This window comes from Betta splendens, chromosome 6 (genome assembly GCF_900634795.4).
Source record: "Betta splendens chromosome 6, fBetSpl5.4, whole genome shotgun sequence".
NCBI classification, from domain to species: Eukaryota; Metazoa; Chordata; class Actinopteri; order Anabantiformes; family Osphronemidae; genus Betta; species Betta splendens.
In genome coordinates, this window is record NC_040886.2 from 13,875,296 (window position 1) to 13,886,640 (window position 11,345).

The window sequence follows — 11,345 nt, forward strand, 5'->3', positions numbered from 1 at the left end:
TAAACACAAGATTCTTCATTTTATATAAACCACAGAGTCCATGTTGTAAAATGTACTGAATGGTGAATAAAGATTATTTTGAACCCTGCTGAGCATAATAATATAATGGTACAATGGGTCAGATATAAATTTAATCATCCACATTATTTGATTTGTCCCTTTTTAAACAATTACATCCATGTTGTAAAAAGAACATTTATAAAAACTAGTAAGACTTTCAAATAAATGCAGTGAAGTAAAAAGTGCATTACTGAACTAGTGTGAAAGTCACAAATGGAAGGGGTGGAAGCTTCTGTACATGGATGTAAGATAAAATACCCATACCTCACTTAGTTACTTGTGACCTTTGCCCACAAAGCTGTTAAACAAGGTAAAAATAAACCCATTCTCCAGTATTTCATCCGTGTCCGTGTGTCCTTTATGACTCCTAAACATTCTTGGAACGTGTGGATGCTGGAATCAGTCAAGAGGTGGAAATCTGACTCCAAACGCCTCCTGTTTATTTGAGGATACATGTTAAACCTAAAGACGTTTCAAGTCGAGTCGTGTTCAATCTAGAAAAGTTCCCAGAATGCAGCAAAAGTAAAACCACTGCATGCGTGTCTGTGATGAGTTAGGGTTAGTTGTAACCTACAGTAGTTTTCAGTGTTGAAGGCTTAATATCAGTGATCAGTGACTTAATCCTATGAACTTCATCATTGTCTTAGAGTTAAAATGTTTCCAGTCCAGTGACAGATGGCAGTAAAGGTGGGGTTCACGATTTCCTGCCCACCCACTTACACAGCGACGTAACAAACACCTTCTCGTGTCTAAGTGGATTAGTTTGAGAAAAGCCCTTGTTGAGAAGATGTTTGCCGTCCTGGAAGTGTCTAATCTGGCCAGACAGCAGAGCAGCAGGTGACTGCTAACAAGGCTAACTGCAGATTAGGGTCAGACAACAGCACAGGAGGCAGACAGGAAGTCCTAGAAATGCCAAACAAAACATCGCCTGCATCCCCATTGTTCACATCCACCAGCAGGAGTCTTTGCTTCGACCCCGGAGCCTGGTTTTATGGATGCAAGGATCACACGGGCGTCACTCCCATCACACACCTAGCACAAAGACACTGCGAATGGGCCAGAAATGATCAACTAATAGCTGCAGCCTCGTTTCAGACACGGGACAATTGGCTGAACAGGTTCTGCTGATCTGTCTACAACTGGTCATGTGACCGTGAAGTCTGGGACTGAACATGTGGGACTTCCTTCTGTTCCAAGCAGAGGACAGCGACCAGACATCCACCAGGCGCCTCTTGTTGTGTTGATTCTGGGACGGACAAACTTTAAAGTTGTGGGACTTCTTTTTAAGGATTTTAATTTGCTAATGTGAAAACTCCTCAAGAAAAGGTGAGAATCAGTGTTTCTGCATTACATCACTTTTAACGCATTGCCGGTAACTGAAAAAAAGGAGCGACCTGACAGTTATCTGATCTGATGAAGTCCTGTCGTCCTCTCAGCATGGAGTCGAGTTCAGTCAGTCACAGTGGAGCGAACACTACCGGCTTTTGTTGAAGACGGCCCCAAAACCTGAAAACATGGTGAGTTAAAGGTTCCTCCATTTGTTTCATGGTTTCTAGTCATTCACCGTCTGGTTTCGTTAAGGGCAAAATGTTCACAATCACTTCACAAACTAACTGACTGCAGCTTCAACAGTCACTTCCAGACGCGTGACGACAGTTTCTAAACCACGCAGTTAAGACGTAATTAGCAGACGCAGTGGTCTGGTCTCATTCTCTGGCTGACGCCCTCTGAATGAGCTGCTTCTGGACGTGGACGTAAGGTGACAGTCTCACTGAGCACGTCTCCCATTAACCCAACAGGACACGGAGCAGTGGAGTCCGGCTGAGGAGGACAGCGACGCGGAGGACGACCTGTGTGGAACACACGTAATGCACGTTTCTGCAAAAATGATGAATGAATAAATCCTCATAGACCTGCTCGGCTGTTAAAATGACTGTCATTTCAAATCTGAAAACACCTATTCTCCCTCCTTGTACCATTTACTATTCACACGTGCGTAGAGGTTCTGCTGAGCCACTTCAGTAGAAACCAGTGCTTTAATCCCGCGGTGCTGAGCTGTTTGGACCATAAGGTGAGTGTGTTTGTCTCAGCAGGAGGGCTGTGGCGCCGACCTGCACCGCCACCCCCAGCTGGACGCAGACGTGGAGGCAGTCCGCTCTTTGTATTCGCACTCCGCCGTCTCTGTCAGGTAGAAGTCTGAGCGCCGTTCAGAGTGAAGCCGACGGCATCGCTGCTGCTACGCGCGGTCACGACCTTTGCTTCCTTCTCCTCTGCCAGAGAGTACGGCTCGGTGGATTGCGTGGACGTCGACCTGAACATCAAGCCCAACGTCTTGGACGTAAGTTAGGGTTCTTTAGGGTCCGTGCTGCGGGTACAGCAGTGTGACTCTGGGGTGTCCCCAGCAGGCGGTGGCCACGGCCTGGAGGATCAACCCAGCAGAGCACATCGTGATACGCCTGCACTTCGCTCTCTCTCAGTATCTGGATGGGCCTGGTGAGCATCGCTGCCGCAGACACGCTTCAGGCCACTGTAGTGTGACTCCTGAGTAATGGCGCCTCTCACAACAGCACCGTCGGTGGAAGTCTTCCAACCATCCAACGCAGATCGTTTCAGTCTCGGGCACCAGCTGCAGAAGTGAGTGCTGACGTTATAGTACTTAGGAACCGTAGCACGTGGCGCGGTTTTAATGGTCCCGGTCCGTCCCTCAGGATCCTCACGGTTTTCATAAGTCGCGAGTGGAATCACCTGACGAACCAGAACATCGAGGTGCGACACAAGAGCAGACACAGTCGCTTCAGGGCAAGTGGGACCATCAAGCGATTCCGTGCGAGACTCAGCATCTGGCTCCCGCTGTCAAAGTACCTGCCGCATTCATTCCCTTTACTTCTGATTGACCTGCACTGGTTCTGAACCTCCACCCCCCCCTCACCGCGAGCAGGTCGGACGTGCTGCGGGAGAAGCCGGTGGGAGGACGGGTCGTCCTGCCGGCAATGAGGCTGAACCGCTTCACGCATCGCACCAGCTCCTGCGCCGTGGAGACTCCCAGGGGGGAGCTCTTCACCTACACGCCCAGCGGTAGGGTGAGTGCTCCCCCTGCAGCCGGCGCCGTGAAATGCACGCGTGTGGCAGCATCAAATGCCCGTGTCTCCTCCTCCGCAGAGGGTGGTGGTGTCGGCCGTCAAGTCCTCAGCTCAGCTGAGCACCAAGCAGCTGATAGAGCTGCTCTTCTCCTCTCAGGCCATCAGACACTGTAAGAGCAGCCCGACTCTGCAGCACGGCTTCCTGGTGCAGGTGGGTCCTGTCCAGCATCCAGCTATGTTATATATATAATATATATTGTTATACAACGATCTGAATGGAATCTTAAACGGGGCTCAGGTGATGAGGTACGCAGAGCAGAGGATCCCCACGCTCAGTGAATACTGCGTGGTCTGTGACGAGCGGCACGTCTTTCAGAACAGGCCTTTGCTGAAGGTATCATCGTTTCATTCACTGCACAGTCCATGATCAGCGTGGAGACTGAAGGTTGTGTCGTCTGTGTTGCAGCCTGCAGTTTGCACCAGGGAGCTCTGTGTCTTTTCCTTCTATACACTGGGGGTCATGTCTGGAGCAACGGAGGAGGTTGCCACCGGCGCAGAGGTTGTTAATGCACACGCACACACACACACACACACACACACACACACACACACACACACACACACACACACACACACGCACAATGAGATTAGTGCATCCCGGTAATCTCTGCTGTTGCAGGTGATTGACTTGCTGGTCGCCATGTGCAGAGCTGCTCTCCAGTCCTCACGCAAAAGCATCATCTTTGACCCGTACCCGTCCGTGGTGGATCCGTACGACCCCAAAACCCTGGCGTTCAGTCCCAAGGTCTCAGCTGCGCCCAGCCAACTTGGCACTGACTTAATATCCGCTGATGCATTCGCTATATTTATTTCAAAAGCTTTGTTCAATCACAGAGAAAAAGCTACGAGCGGCTGCAAAAAGCTCTGGACAGCGTGTTGCTGATCAGGAAGGTGGCACAGGTGAATTTGTGACGCATTTCACAATATGCACATGTGAGCATCGCTGTCGGAGAATAATCTGGAGACTTTCTGGCATCTATTGGTTTCCAGGGTCCGTATTCAGAAATCAAGAAGCAGATGGACAAGGTGGACCCGCTGGCTTACCCCCTGCTGCAGTGGTGAGCGCCGCACTGTGAAACAAGCGTCCACTCCATTTCCCTTCAGATCATTTATTGTCAGAACGTTTCCACTCACATCGAGGCGTGTGCGTTTGACCGCAGGATCTTAGCAAGCAACCGATCACACATCGTCAAGCTTCCCCTGAACAGGGTATGACCGCTCGCCGTTAGGTTCTGATGATCAGCATCGGATCCCATTCTGCTGCTCCCGCTTCACTCGAATCGGACCGTCTTGTCTTGCAGCAGCTGAAGTTCATGCACACGCCGCACCAGTTCCTGCTGATCAGCAGCCCTCCGTCCAAAGAGGCTCGTTTTCAAACCGCCAGGAAGCTGTTCGGCAGCACCTTCGCCTTCCAGTGAGTAACGGGACAGCGGTGCTTCAACACACGCATGCACACAGAGGGTGACCGTGTTTTCCTCCTCGTCAGTGGTTCCCACATTGAAAACTGGCACTCGATTTTGAGAAATGGCCTCGTTAACGCCTCCTACACAAAATTACAGGTAAGACACAGAGGAACTTTACACACGTGTAGAGTTGAGGATCTAAACTTCAGATCTTTGAAACACAAAGCTTTCATTTTACTCCTTTAAGCTTCATGGAGCTGTATATGGGAAGGGCATCTATTTGAGTCCCATCTCCAGCATATCCTTTGACTATTCTGGTAAGAACACACACTTTATTGTTGTTCCTTCCAGCATCCATCTTCATCAGATTCCCTATTGATTCGAGTGCGTTTCCATTTTAGAGATGGGTAAAGGTCAACACCAGATGCCCACCAAGGAGGAACTCCTGAAGAAATACAACCGAATCAACAAAATCAAAGCGGTAGACGAGTCCTGTTTGTCCAGTCTCAGCCTTCACGCTGTCAGCGCCTGTGTCTCATCCTGTTCCCCACTTCTTTCAGGAAGAGCCGGGTCAGGCGCGGTTTCTGCAGAGCCGGAACCTGAACTGCATTGCCCTCTGTGAAGGTAGCAAACAGCCATTCAGTCATTTAACAAATGAACCGAGGACTAGGTGGCGTTTTAATATCCGTTTGTGTGCTTTTTACAGTTATAACTTCAAAAGCCCTTCAGAAACACGGGAACATTTGGGTCTGTCCTGTGTCCGACCACGTGTGCACGCGATTCCTCTTTGTGTGAGTAAAACAACAGAACTGCCTGAAAACCCGCTCGTCTTCTCCACATCTGTGCTTCTACAGCGCTCCCTGTTTATCTTCCTCAGATATGAAAATGGCCAAGTGGGAGACGTCCACATCAACACGCAGGACGCCAGGATTCGCAAGGAAATTTTGCAAGTAATTGCTTCGAAGACATGCTGAGAAAATGATGCACAACACACACACAGGAGGAAAAATACGACAAAAGGTTAAAGAGGTTAAATTTTAAATTGTGATATAATTAGTTGGATGAAAGTGAATTGTTGTGTTACGAACCCGTAAAAGCCTTATATACAATAGTCACTCTTTTGTAAAATGTTTTATAATAATGACATGCTAAATAAAGTTATAAAGTTTTGCTTATTATGTTTGAAGGTTTTAATTTCTTTACCATTTGCGTTGAAGCAGCTCCTGCACAACTTGCATGCGTGTACGATACGTTGTCCGCCACAAGATGGAGGTGTCCCATCCACTCTGGGCTCATTCATTCATTTCATTCCTAATACGACTGATTCAATAAAACGTCATAACTTTCCTAACAGTGGAGACTGCTGCAGATGCTTGAATAAGACAATACTGGAAAAGCACTTGGTGCTGATGTAGCCTGTGTGTCCTGCAATTCTGCTTTCAGTAAAAAACATATAACAACGCACGTGTCCCTGGGGCCAAAACACAGCCAGGTCACACGCTTATGCTAAAAACAAGCTGATTGACGGAGTCAGTGAATAACATGGGGTGCATGGACCATTATAACAAGGTGCTGCAGCCATATGAGCCCCACAGCTGCCTCCTGGTCTCCTCCCCCAGTTCAGCTCCATTGAAGGCAGCAACTGGAAACTCCTGTCGCAGATCCATCCTTTTAAAGCGTTCTGGCTTTATGTCCTTATGCGAGGTTGTCAGAGTAGCAGCTTTAAGTGAAACTGTCGTTTTTTGTTATATAGGTGTTGGGGGAAAAGGCACAACTTTGGTAGCACTGGTTTTCTGGGTCAGCTCAGCAGGCGAAGGACTGAGGGAGGAGAACTGTCAAGTTTCTGTAATGGCCCAAAGGAAGAAATCTCTCAAGGACCATATGGCTCTGTGATGATTGTGCAAAGAGGAAGTTGATGTGAAAACTACAATACTTCATGTTGCCATGGCTGTAAGTGATGTTTCTTTCTATCTTTACCCCAGTGGCGTTGCAGTTTAATGCGGTATCTACAAAAACACACACGATACACAAAGCCAGTGAAACAAAGATCTGTTTGAGCTGCACGCCTTGTTAAATCTCATTAACTTGTGTTTATTCATCTGTACTCTTCATGCAACCATGTGGACAAATAAAAATGCAAACCTAATGAACTGGGTTGTGAAAGACATTACTAAATCAGGCAAAATGCTGCATGTTCCTTTAAGAGCACTATGTCCCGCTCTACATGCGTCTCTGAGCCTCATGTGTTTGTGGGCATCAGCTGTCCTCAGTGCTGAATAGAGCAAGGGCATCTTTTCCTTCACGTCAATGGGATTAGAAGAAGAAATGGTCCCTTTTACTCTGCTGGCTGTCATGTCGGTGCCCAGGAGACGGAGTGGAAATGCAGCATGAGCAAATGACAGGAGCATAAGTCATAAGTTTGGATTTCAAAGTTGATCGGTTTTTAATGTTTCATCCAAAAAAAGAAATGTGCTTCACGCCTCGAGGGAGTTGTGCAAATAATCCAAGGCTGCAGGCTGAGAAACAGCGTCCTGTACTGTTAGTCTGAATCCGGGGGTCAGATTGAAGACTGCCCACAGCTTCACAATGGAACCTCAGTCTGCTCCATTCACCGCCGATGTCACGTCTCCAAAACTTGGCGGGCACAACTTGAGGCGAGTCAGTCGCACGGAGGACAGCAGTCCCTTCCCGATCCCCGGCTTGGCCGCAGACATCCTGCACATGAGAGTGAAAGAAGGCAGCAAGATCCGCAATCTACTGCGACTCGCAGCCGCCCGCATGCAGGGAGACAGAGGAGGGACCTGCGGGACGCCGCCCAGGCAGGTGGTCTTCAGTGGCTCTGGGAGGGGGCTCACCAAGACCATCACCTGCGTGGAGATTCTGAAGCGTAGAGTGGGAGGTCTGCACCAGGTGTCGAAACTCTACTACAAAACACTGAGCGAGGTTTGGGAGAATCGAGGGGAATCAAATACGACTGTGCAGAGGACAGTCCCTGCCATCTGCATCCTGCTCTCCAAAGACCCCCTGGATCCCCAGGAGCCTGGATACCAACCCCCACAAGCCCCGGGCGTCCCCGCAGAGGACACAGAGACGCGGAGAGCTGTGGTTAGGCCGGACCTCAGTCCCTCCTCACAGCTCCCATCCAAGAGAGTCTGTCGGGATGACATGCTGGGTGTTTGTTCCTTTTGAACGTCCAGAGTCTGATATTACTGCAAGTATTTCTAAAACAACTGGAACCTGAGACAGCCTCACTTGTTTTATTATGATGGTTTAGCAGGATCATATTTGAATACCATATGTGCATGATATCCATATTTTATGAATTTACTTACTCCACTACATTTATTTAATTGCTAAATTTTCAAAAAATAGTAAATAAAGACAAATATTGCTTAACTGTTACTATCCAGAGCTTAACTGTTAAAATATTAACAGAAAATAGCTTTTTGCACATAGCGCATGATCCATTTAGTACATAAAGTATAGATTAAATGGTTTTGGACTTTTATTGAGGTACCACCATTAAATACCAGACATGTCTTCAATATCTTGTCTTGTTGTTATAGTTATGTATAAAAAATCATTTTAATACTTCATCTCCCACAGTTTGTTTGTAGGAAATATTTACATTGAATGTGATTTAATGTATTTATTTATTTATTTATTTATATTAAACGATCTAAGGAAAATTTTCGGAGGGAACAGATTTGTAAATGCTTGAATATTCTATCTATTTAATGCAAGAACAAGATATGAATATTTTTGGTTATAATACAAATGTTATTTATGGAGCACAGGCCAAACACGTGTTTAAATCACGCATTCAATGAGAGTAGGCCTGTATTCCAAGCAAGCGCTTCTATTTCCCATGTGACATTTAACTGTGTAATAAAGTACATACATGTGAAGAATGTTTGACGCGCTCTTATTTTTAGGTCAAAATAAAACCGTCTACAGTAAAAAAAAAAACGAGCTGCGGTTTGCACATGCGCAGAAGAAAATCGTGTACGTGACCGGCGGTTCTGCTAGCTGTAGCCTCCGCCTGCCAGACTTCACCGGTGCGTGTAGTCCAGCTGCTCATCACCATGTTCAGTGCCGCCGTCCGACTTTCTGTCTCCGGGGTCCGGGCTCTGACCCGCACGCAACCACGTTGCCAAGGTAATATTTCCATTTTGCGGACACTTCCGTATTTCGTTTTGGGGTCGTGCGAAACCACGTTGTAGCTGAAACCCATCGTGGCGGTCTGCACAGTGGCGGTGACCGCAAGCGCGTTGCTAGCTAGCATTAGCTCCCGTTAGCGTAGCCGGTGTAGCTTTTACCGATGAAACCACGCACCGCGCAGTCAAAGCGCCGGGGATTCAGTCCAACCGTGTTGCGTGTAGCTTAACGTTGCCATCGGTCGCGTAGGACGAGTCTGGGCTGCTCTAGTCTTGTCTCCGTGAGCGGCTCGGTGCCTCCTGTGCCCTTGCCATGACCCAGTTGCAAGGCGCAGACTCGGGCCCTGTGATTGTGCTGCTGATGCTTCCTGCTAACATGCTAACGACGGTTGACTTGTGTGTTGTGTTGACAAACGTCCGCTATTGTTCTGCCGCTGTGTTTTTTACAGCCACAATATGCTACTCCTGTCTTATTCTGTTAGAGAATTAACTAAAACTCCTTTTCTTTTAGAGAATAAACTAAAACTAGTAAAAGCTGGTAGGTGCACAGTGTCTGACTCCATAAAAAGTGATAAACACATATGTATATTAAAAGAATAAAGTCATTTCCTGTTTTTTCAGTGTTTGCACAGTTTGGTTGGAACAGGTCTCTCGTATCAGCACGTTGGCTATAATCCAGACATTACCAGACAGTTTTGTCCTTTACAACCAGTAGACATCCTTGACTTTGTTTGCCTTTCCGCATTACCTGACACCAGATGCCACTGTTGATCCTGTTTTTTTTGGGGGGGACAGAATGCCTAACCAGACATTGTGCTTTTGTCTGCAGCTGTTTTGGCCTCGAGGTGTTATTCACATGGGACCCAGGAGACGGATGAGGAGTTTGATTCCCGCTGGGTCACCTATTTCAACAGGCCAGACATCGACGCATGGGAGTTGAGAAAGGGTAAGAAAATGGACTTTTCAGCTCTAAACTTACAAATCTTCCATAAGTAATGATAAATTCATTTCTGCTATTTCAAAGAGTAAAGTAACACTTTGAAAATAACTAGCAGGGTGATTTTGAAGTCTTGGCTTGAACTAACAAAATGTCTAGTGGAAGACTTAAACCTGACTGTTTTGCCTCAACTGCAAACCTGGGCTCATCCACTGCTGCCTTTAACAGAACATGTTCAAACCCATATTTCTGCTAATTATTTCGTAACACCTGTGCTCATTTCCACTGTTGACCTCTGTGTTATCACAACAGATGAGATGATTGACACAATGGAAAAATTTCCATAGAAATAAAATCTTGTCAGTTATACACATTGATCAACAATAACGCTCAGACTCTTCATTGATCATATCAGTACATGCTTTATGTTATTTGAAAACGTTACACTTAAATGCATAATTTAATAAAATGGAAAAACAGGTTAGAGAGGAAAGACCTGTTTTCAAGGTGAGGAAACTGCCAACTCATACACTTAAGAAAGTGGCTCAGTAGGAAGTCCTTGCGTTAAACTTTGCTTTACAGTGTTATAACCCCTGGGTGCTGGATTCTTTTAACGACCGTTACTGAAGCACGTAGTGCAGCTGTGTGAAATCCTCCAGTTACATGTGCTATTTCTTTCAGGGGTGAACACATTGATCGAGTACGATCTGGTGCCTGAGCCAAAGATTCTCGAGGCAGCACTGAGAGCCTGTCGGAGGCTAGACGATTTTGCCAGCACTGTCCGAATTTTGGAAGTCGTGAAGGTGAGACCAAAGGCATTTTCCGACACCAGTACCAGTCGGTATCCTAGCAGTTGTTGTCCATATGAGAGTGATTACGGGTTTTACATTTGTTTTATTTCCTCAGGAAAAAGCTGGCCCTCATAAAGACATCTACCCATACGTGATCCAGGAGCTCAGGCCAACTTTAAGTGAGCTTGGGATCGCCACACCTGAAGAGCTTGGCATTGACAAAGCGTAGATGAGTAAGCATTAGAAGTGTGTAACATTTTTTTTACTACCATCACAACATGGCAGACTAATGAAATTGTTGCTTTTTGTTTTTTTGCAGGTACCTGCTAGTGAAGACCCCCAGATCCAAAACCATTATAAATGTTTGCCTCATAAAAGTGTGATATTTAATTTGGCCTTTATTACGTTCTGTTGCTTGTAAAATATTGATGAGCCTAATAAAGGAAAATGTATCTTTATTGAGTGTCAAACCTATTTTGGAAGATTTTACATATTGAAGCAATATTTTGAACATTGCTTTAAGAGCAGAGCGACGCTTGGTGCATGTTGTCTGTCTCTCATTGTCTCAGTCATGTCTTGCCACTAGGGAGCAGCATTTTAACATGAATGTAAAAAGCATACTTCTGTTTTCAATCTATATTTCATCTGTTGATTTCAGGGAAAATTAAAAGCTGGTGAAATAAACTTGCAATACATAACAAATGTCAGATTGTGTGATTATCAACACATAGCTGTGATTTTGTACATATAGTCAGAGAATCAAGACCAGAGGATTTCTCCTTTACAGTTCTTAGTAACTTCTTTACAAATAATTTAACTCATTTGTAGGATTTAGAGTTGCTAAAAGCAGAATAGTA

The 11,345-nt window shown here is 46.1% G+C and overlaps 3 protein-coding genes across 4 annotated transcripts; all 3 read left to right on the forward strand.

Moving 5' to 3' along the window:
- The first annotated feature begins 940 nt into the window (after positions 1-940).
- Positions 941-6,816, forward strand: parp6b (poly (ADP-ribose) polymerase family, member 6b). 2 transcript variants are annotated; one of them, XM_055509495.1, is made up of 24 exons: positions 941-1,386; positions 1,497-1,577; positions 1,860-1,925; positions 2,151-2,248; positions 2,338-2,398; positions 2,466-2,553; positions 2,628-2,694; positions 2,769-2,918; positions 2,999-3,140; positions 3,220-3,351; positions 3,439-3,534; positions 3,607-3,699; positions 3,820-3,945; positions 4,035-4,100; positions 4,191-4,258; positions 4,361-4,409; positions 4,502-4,614; positions 4,687-4,759; positions 4,851-4,920; positions 5,005-5,084; positions 5,164-5,227; positions 5,310-5,394; positions 5,481-5,623; positions 6,357-6,816. In XM_055509495.1, the coding sequence occupies exons 2-23, from the start codon at positions 1,575-1,577 to the stop codon at positions 5,575-5,577; spliced, it is 1,887 nt and encodes a 628-aa protein (XP_055365470.1). In that variant the 5' UTR covers positions 941-1,386; positions 1,497-1,574; the 3' UTR covers positions 5,578-5,623; positions 6,357-6,816. The 2 variants fall into 2 exon arrangements, with proteins under 2 accessions (XP_055365470.1, XP_055365471.1); XM_055509496.1 differs by having other exon boundaries at positions 2,154-2,248.
- Positions 6,817-6,841: 25 nt separating this feature from the next.
- Positions 6,842-8,514, forward strand: rpp25a (ribonuclease P and MRP subunit p25, a). The gene has a single exon (XM_029153448.3). It carries the CDS (start codon positions 7,190-7,192, stop codon positions 7,790-7,792), a length of 603 nt encoding a protein of 200 aa, XP_029009281.1. The 5' UTR covers positions 6,842-7,189; the 3' UTR covers positions 7,793-8,514.
- Positions 8,515-8,600: 86 nt separating this feature from the next.
- LOC114857206 (cytochrome c oxidase subunit 5A, mitochondrial) lies at positions 8,601-10,946 on the forward strand. The gene is made up of 5 exons (XM_029153449.3): positions 8,601-8,761; positions 9,590-9,706; positions 10,379-10,500; positions 10,604-10,721; positions 10,808-10,946. Exons 1-4 carry the CDS (start codon positions 8,689-8,691, stop codon positions 10,715-10,717), a joined length of 426 nt encoding a protein of 141 aa, XP_029009282.1. The 5' UTR covers positions 8,601-8,688; the 3' UTR covers positions 10,718-10,721; positions 10,808-10,946.
- Positions 10,947-11,345: the final 399 nt, after the last annotated feature.

What these genes read in the sequence shown, in the direction of transcription:
- parp6b (XM_055509495.1), top strand. An exon ending in ATCTGGCTCCCGCTGTCAAA is followed by an intron (nt 2,919 to 2,998) that starts GTACCTGCCGCA and finishes CACCGCGAGCAG; the next exon opens with GTCGGACGTGCTGCGGGAGA. An exon ending in CCTACACGCCCAGCGGTAGG is followed by an intron (nt 3,141 to 3,219) that starts GTGAGTGCTCCC and finishes CCTCCTCCGCAG; the next exon opens with AGGGTGGTGGTGTCGGCCGT.
- rpp25a (XM_029153448.3), top strand. Translation starts at nt 7,190, where the DNA reads ATGGAACCTCAGTCTGCTCCATTCACCGCCGATGTCACGTCTCCAAAA.
- LOC114857206 (XM_029153449.3), top strand. Translation starts at nt 8,689, where the DNA reads ATGTTCAGTGCCGCCGTCCGACTTTCTGTCTCCGGGGTCCGGGCTCTG. An exon ending in CACGCAACCACGTTGCCAAG is followed by an intron (nt 8,762 to 9,589) that starts GTAATATTTCCA and finishes TTTTGTCTGCAG; the next exon opens with CTGTTTTGGCCTCGAGGTGT. An exon ending in GAATTTTGGAAGTCGTGAAG is followed by an intron (nt 10,501 to 10,603) that starts GTGAGACCAAAG and finishes TTATTTCCTCAG; the next exon opens with GAAAAAGCTGGCCCTCATAA.